Genomic DNA, 7539 nt, shown 5'->3' with positions numbered 1-7539 from the left:
GATCGTCGTTGTTTATTGGCTTTTCCCCCCCTCGTTATGGTGTAACTTGCGATAAAACGGAAACACACTCATCTGTGCTCACACTGTGTCACTGGTTGCTCGTGTTTAATTGTTGAGATAATTGCAGAAACATTTCTCATATTCTCCTTCTTGGCATTTTTATGGCAGTTTTACTTCTTTGATTATTATTTATTCATTCATCTTTTTATTTACGGATATGAACCCATTATAGCACATAATATAGTATACAGCGTGGGCCACGTTAAACAAGCCACCTAATTATATTCTGCTGCTATAGAGGTACGAAAAAATTTTACCTAGGTAATTTAAATGGTTTTAAGGTGGGAATAAGATAGGAAAAAATTTGAAGCTTCACGTCTGATTGAAAATTTTAAGGTGCAAGGACTTTTTGAAGTTATATTATTATGCGGTAGAAAAAAATGTATAAATTCGTGTACAACCTTGAAAAATGCAGAAAGAAATGACATTTACAGAAAAATTAGTCCATCCTGTATATTGCAAATCGAAAGGAGAAGAAGAAGATACAGGACGTTGAAAGGAAGTCCTGAAAAATCGAGAGGATTAAAAAGAGAAACCGGAAGGATAATGAAAGTAGAATTGGATTAACGCAGCTTGTATTAAACGCGAAACAAATTAATATACATCGTGAATATGAATGTGTGACAGAAATATTTTCATAAAGGGAAACGAGGCAGAAAAATAGGCAAACGAAATAATATCAGCATAAATTTAAATTAGACCGTGTCAGTGCACAACTCAGCGAAGGCAAAATCCACCTAGTCTGAAAAGTAGGTTTCCATAAATTTCAACTTCGCGGAGCAACCGAACTCTCTGCCGGAGTCTCTGCAGAGAGTCGAGCAGTACGTTTAAAAAGAACGTGACAGTGATGAGAGCGTCGGCTACAGGGAGGGAAAAACTTTCACGAACATGCAAAGGGTCTCAACGCCCATCTTGGTTATATTTCATTCGTCGCAGATGTCCCTGGAATTTGCGAGAGAAATCGAAACAATACGATCAGGTGCGGACGGGAGAAGAATTTCAATTGTGTCTGTATTGAAAATTCTTTCAATTTCTTTGCTTCGTTTCGGAATAGAGGGTAATATTGTTCGAGTGTTCAGAAAAATTTGAAGGGTAAAATTTAGGGCGAATTTCACGTTCGAAGATGTTCCGCTGTTTATCCAAGTGTCGAGAAGTTGCACTTTGTCGCACAAAACAATTGCGGAATGTACATTACCGAACGAGTAGAGCGACTGTCTTTGTGAAATTAATGTTCAAGGGAATACTACGAAGTTTCAGATATTAGTGACACCCTGTGCATAGTTATTACATCGTTTGTGTAACAATATTAACGAAGTTAAGTCATACTGAACCGTTTCTACCAGAATTCTGCTTTGCATACAATTCAAGGTACCCGTGCCTCACACCTCTTGTTACAAGATCAACATATTATTTGGACAAATTTGCACAAATTTACCGTTAAATCTAACTAATGACATTTCATAATACTACTGGGTGGCGCACATAACACTATATAGTTCAAATACAGAATGCGGTTTTATTGTTTTATTTGGTAATAATTTACTGTACATTTGAGTTTCACTTGGTATTGTAAATAAACTATACTTTTTATGGTAAATGGTATTTATGATAATTTAACTTGATATGGTAAATAAACTGTATTTTTGCATGGTAAATTGTCTTGGTATAGTGGATAAACTGTATTTTTTATGGTAAATGGTATTTATAGTAAATTGACTTGATATATTAAATAAACTATACTTTTATAGTAAATGGTACTTATAGTAAATTGACTTGGTGCTGTAAATAAATAATATTTTTGTGGTAAATTGACTTGGTACGGTAAATAAACCATACTTTCAACAATTTCCACGCTTACCAACATAATTGCAAAACTTTATAAGCACCATCCAGTCTGAAGCAAACATAATGAGCTTTACTTTTACGTTTAATATAATTAACATTCATAAAGCTCCTTTACAAATTCCTTCTCCGCGAATTCCGCCAGGAATATAATCGAATGGAATTTACACCAAGCGGTTAATATTCCCAAGAACCATACCGACGTATCTCATCGCGATTCAGAAAGAGATTCAGAAAGATACAAATTCCTTCTCCGCGAATTCCGCCAGGAATATAATCGAATGGAATTTACACCAAGCGGTTAATATTCCCAAGAACCATACCGACGTATCTCATCGCGATTCAGAAAGAGCAGTCCGAACTTCTTCCTTCTTCCCGTAATTTGCTCGTCGGCGAAACGACAGGAAAATCATTCACTCGAGTTCTTCAGCTTCGTAGAACAAATGTGCAAGGGGGGAAGTTCGGTGAAAATTCTGCGGTGGAGGACAGAGAGACGGATCTGATCGTCGATAACGAAAGAAGCCAATAAATCTATTTCGACCCGCAACAATGGAAACAATTTCGAAGTCGATGTGGGTCAACCGCGGTCGGGAATGTTCCACTTCCAAGCCACGCTCCTCTCTCCTCCCCATGAATGGAGATTAATAGTCCGCGCGCGGGCGCGTGATCACCAACAACGGTGAAGAAAAGTCGCAGGAAGTTGCCGACGATACACACACTTTGGGCCACTTAGTATTTCGCCAGGCAGCTGTGTTACATCGATTTTAATCCAGTCGATACGTTGGACTTTCAAAGGCTACGGCCGTTCAGGGTGTGCCAGAATCCTCCGAGCTATTGTGCGCCTCTAGGAGGATCTAGATACCAGGAAGGGAGAGATAGGGAGAGGAAGTAATGGAAATTTGGTGGAAATGAGCCGATGCTTGTGGGTATTTTGCTGTGTTTCGTGAGCACGGAAAGCAAGAATTTCCAGAGGAATTGCAGGGTGGTTGAACGGGGATGGAATCGGTTTTGAATGAAGGAAGATGCCAGCGAGTGGACGTTGGGGAGATTGAGTTTGTTTTCGAGAGGTATGAACGAACGAAGGTTGCTCGAAGATGGAGTTGCTAGATTGGGTGAAGGTCTTGGGTTCTGATATGCGAATAATAAAGGCTGATTCTTTGAATTTGGATAATTCAATTTTGTTTCTCTCTGTCTCTATCATTTGCAACATATGGTACTTCATTCTGAGAAATTTAGGTTGAATAATATTGTCAGAAAGTGACTAAATCCGTAAAATAAAGTTTATCAAGATTGTTTTATTTATGAAAAGTTAAGCATCAAGCATGTGCTTTGATGCTAAAATTGGAAGAATATGAAAAAGTGGAGTTAATCAGTTTTGCTTCTGTGTAAAATGATTTTACATTATTAATTTTGCTAATACAGGGGTGTTCGCCAACATTCTAGAAATCGTTTCAGCAAGCTTCAACTATTCATCTATTCAATCACAATTCCTCTGATTGATGATGCGTTAATCTTTAAGTATCAACTTTTGTAAAGTATTCAACTAGGAGGTTTCAATCAACACACATTCCTACATTCTCCTTTAATTTCATTACTTCGTCATAGAAAGAGTTACTAATTTCGTAACTGAGAAACTAGGTCGACAACTGAATCCAAAGTTTCCAATAACTGAAATAACTTTGTCAGATAGTCGAAATACACGGTGCTTCAAAAAAACTGTCTCAAAATGCACATATTTCCTTTTCTTTCCTCTGCGAAAGAAAACGAACGAACAAGTGGAGACTTTATGAAGACTCTAAAAAAGAGTGACTTCCACATTCTTCTCGAAGTACCCTGTAATCAAGAAATCCTCCGACACTATCTCACACTCAAACGTTTTCCTTTTCTTCCAACAGGTACATCATCACATCCCTCTGCGACAGCTGTGAAAGCAGCGACGCTGTAGTGGCGGTCGTGTTCTGGGTAGGCTACTTCAACAGCGCGCTGAACCCTCTCATCTACGCCTACTTCAATCGAGACTTCCGGGCCGCCTTCAGGAAGACATTGGAAAGTTGTTGCGTGGCGATCGGCCCTGTTCGCGATCTACGTCAAGTCCACAGGAAGCAGGACTTGGTGCACAGCAACGCGTCGTCAGAGTTACACGTGAACAATCAACTGAGAACCAGCGAGATGACCAACGTGCACATCGAGGCGTGTATCTGAATTCGAAACTCGAGATTCCTAAAACGTTGACGTCCTCGCGATCTCGGCTGATCGGAGAAGATCGTTCGAAGTTAGCCCCTCCTTCGAACTTAAACACGATCCTTCCGTGTCAATTCCTGAAAAAAGGGGATCGTTCTAACTTCCGATTCGTGTAGCAGCAGACTGTTGACCTCGTGTCTCGCCTCAAGTTAGAATCCTTCGATTGCCAATCAACAGCTATAACAGTCTGACGGAAGATGTGTTTCGATCGACAATTAAAAGGGGTTGGGGGAGTAGTGAGAAGAAGACTTTTTTCTCGATCGCCAATTAACGACCAGAGCGGAATAATTGACGTTTTTGTCGGTAATTAAAAACTCGTTCTTACCGATCCTTCGACCGGTACGAAAAAGAAAAAGAAGAAGCGCGAGTCCGTTGATCCTCTAGAGTAAGTTTTTTTGTTGCTGGCTTTTTCGAACGTTTTTACGTTGTAATCCTGTTTCTAGGGAAGGAAGAAGCCTGTTAAGCAAATTACACTATCGATACCTGGCAGCAGGAGTTTCGAATTAAATCGAGCTCGAGGCGCTTCAAGACTGTTAGAATTCCTATTCCTTTCCTCTCGATTTTTTGTTTTCGTTTAAATGGAATATCAAGGTGACGCGGGTACGCGAATGAAATTAGGTGGTTTCCAAGAGTGGGGATGTACTTGTCGCACAATTTTTGGTTTGAAAATTTACGTAAATTGTATTGAGATTGTTTGTTCTGTTGTACGAGAGAAATTCGTTTATCGGATCGTTTTTAACTTCAACTACAATTCTATCCCCACTGTGTATATATTTTGAACATATCACTATGCTCGTATTTATCGATAAGAACTCGAGATCACTCTCACTCGTGATTCGTTTGCGATAAAAATACTAAGCTTCAGGTCGTCCCACAAGTAATGCAAATTTCCTTTCTTACTTGTTGGGAATTTTATTATAAAAATGTAATTGAAACTATTAGATTTCTGCGTATTTTTCTTCACTTTCTACAAAATTTCGCCATCTTTCTACCAATATTTCGGTGCTCGTTTTACAAAAATTCTTCTGCTTCGTTGCAAAGCAGCTGTCTAAGGCTCTTCAGGCGCTCGTCGTTTCATTCTAATTCAATTTTCTTCGAAACAAGTGGTGATCTGTTGACGAAATGTCTGGAATGATTCGTTCCCAATCAAATTCCCCTAATTTGCCATATGTGACCGTGCATTTTCTCGAGAGCTGAGTGAAAAGTTCTAGTTGAGGAGCACCTATTGTTAGATCTGTTCGAGGTACACACATACATTAAGGGAAGATATTGTGGCCGAAAAAAGACAAAACTTGGTACACGTGTACGTTCCAGGTAACGCGTTATTAAAAGAGAAGTTCAATGCCCGAAGAAGCGTCCTGAAAGGAGAAAATTTTCCACGCGGTCGACCTATTTCAAGGCGTTTGCCTGCCAGCCAGACTTTGCCGTCTATTTCTGCCGCGTGGCGTTTTATCAAGTCCGTAAATAAGGCTGCTGCCCCCCGAGCAGATGGATGATCTGATTTGAGTAATACTTTAAGATTGGCCTGATAACGTCGCCACCGTGTCGTGCTTTTTTCCCATCGTCTCGATCGCGACTTATTAAGTTCCTTATTTGTAGGCGGATGGATGAGAAAAATTAAAGCTGAGGTTCGATGGAGAAATTTCTTAAAGTCTTGCCTCGTTAAGCAAATTTGCACAGATTTGACAGAATTTTTCTTCAACACTTTTCAAAGCGATATTCTCACTCGTGAATGTAGGCGAAAGGAAAGTTTAAAGTTGATGCTGAAAGATCTTCTATGACGGCTGTGAGAATTGAAGAGATTGGACATTATTCGAATTTTAGAAATTTTAGTGAATTTTTTAATCGTGTAATTAACTTAACGATTTTATTCATATTTTGGCTTGCTCAGACTGTTCCCTTTAAATTATCCCAACAGATTTAAATATTTCACCAAGAACTTCAGATGTTTCAGTACTAATTTAAACACGTTTAGTAATTACTGCAATTACTTAGTTAACGAGTAGAAAAATTTGTAGGTTTATTCCAGGGCCAATTGCGTTAACGTCAATTCCCATTTTAATTTTCACTAATTTTCACCCTTGTTCGAGTTCATTTAGTCTCATTATTGCCACGAAACGCTTACAATCCTCTTCTATTAGTTTCATTTCTGCTTCAATCAAGAATTCAGACAATTTTGCTATCGAAGTATCTACACACAGAATAATTAAGGAACTCGACAATTATTCCTCCTTAATTTACTAAATACCTAACAAGTATTCATCATTCTTAACCATTTTATTCTACTCAAACTTTCAATTTCACCAAAGACTCGCCACAATTGAATCAATTATCTCAGAAACAACATATGTGATATTTTCCAGCTTTTGAAAGAAAATGATAAAAACTATTTCACTCTCATAATTCCTGCCTTAAAAGGATCCAGTATAACATATGTGTTTTACTATAATTTCAATGTAATAAAATTTACAATTTTGTATTAGAGAACAGAAAAAAAAAATAAAGATAGGAAGAGTGTCACACATGTGTCTTTTCTGAAATAACCGAATCAATTTTAGCATAGCTCTTCAGAGACACTTGATTTAGCCAGCTCATCAAGGGGAACACAAGCTGCAAAGGAAGAAATAAATGCAACTACATCCAGGACACACAATACGTTTAATTAAAGCCTGATTAACAGAAGGACTCGTCGAGCAGAAAGAAACGAGCCCTGTCAGCGACTGATGAATTTCTCTGTCACCTCCGCGGCGAGTTTATTAAAGTCAGACGGAAAGTGTGCGCTCGTGAACATGGCCAAAGCCATGTAAAACGAGCATTGTGGTCGGAACGTGGCATTGGAGTATGAAAATTACCTCAAGTGTGAAAATGTCCGAGACCTGGTCTCGATGTTAACACGGGGAATTAAAGGATAAACGGGAATCATGCGAAAGGAACGCGGATTACTGCTGAGAAAACTGCTTGGATGAGTTTTGTGTTTGAAAGAACTGGCTGCTTTTTTCCAACGAGAATCCGGATGTTCGATGAAAAAGAAAAAAGAAAAAACCGCCTTCGGAGAGAGCTTTCAGGTTATTCTGTCGCGTATGAAGATCATGCACGCTGACGCAAGCGAGGATAATTGTCGGATTACGGTGCAAGGTGAAATTATGCAAATTAACGAAGCAAAGAATTCTGCTAATAACGAGCTTCCTTTTTTTAAATTCTTTGGATATTTTAAAGAAGAGCGATGGAATGTTGGGAATGTGACGGTTTGATGGTATTATAGAATGAAAAATAAAATTGGGAATTTAGGAATGATGGAATGTGAGGGCTCGATAGTAGGACGAAGGAAAAAATTGGAATGATGTGAAAAGGTAAGAAAAATGTGTACGAAGTACTTTGACGAAGAAAATTGACAAA

General features: G+C 38.7%; 1 protein-coding gene across 1 annotated transcript in view; it reads left to right on the top strand.

Annotated features, from left to right (window-relative positions):
* Positions 1-4104, top strand: part of LOC108572685 (octopamine receptor beta-1R-like) — a 95061-nt gene extending 90957 nt beyond the window's left edge. Inside the window, exon 3 of the mRNA XM_017934956.1 lies at positions 3798-4104. Coding sequence (XP_017790445.1) covers positions 3798-4104 — 307 coding nt within the window. The remainder of the gene's footprint in view (positions 1-3797) is intronic.
* Positions 4105-7539: the final 3435 nt, after the last annotated feature.

Source organism: Habropoda laboriosa, unplaced genomic scaffold (genome assembly GCF_001263275.1).
Source record: "Habropoda laboriosa isolate 0110345459 unplaced genomic scaffold, ASM126327v1 scaffold22, whole genome shotgun sequence".
NCBI lineage: Eukaryota > Metazoa > Arthropoda > Insecta > Hymenoptera > Apidae > Habropoda > Habropoda laboriosa.
Note: the sequence above shows the minus strand (reverse complement) of the source record. Positions and strands in the feature narration are given on the sequence as shown.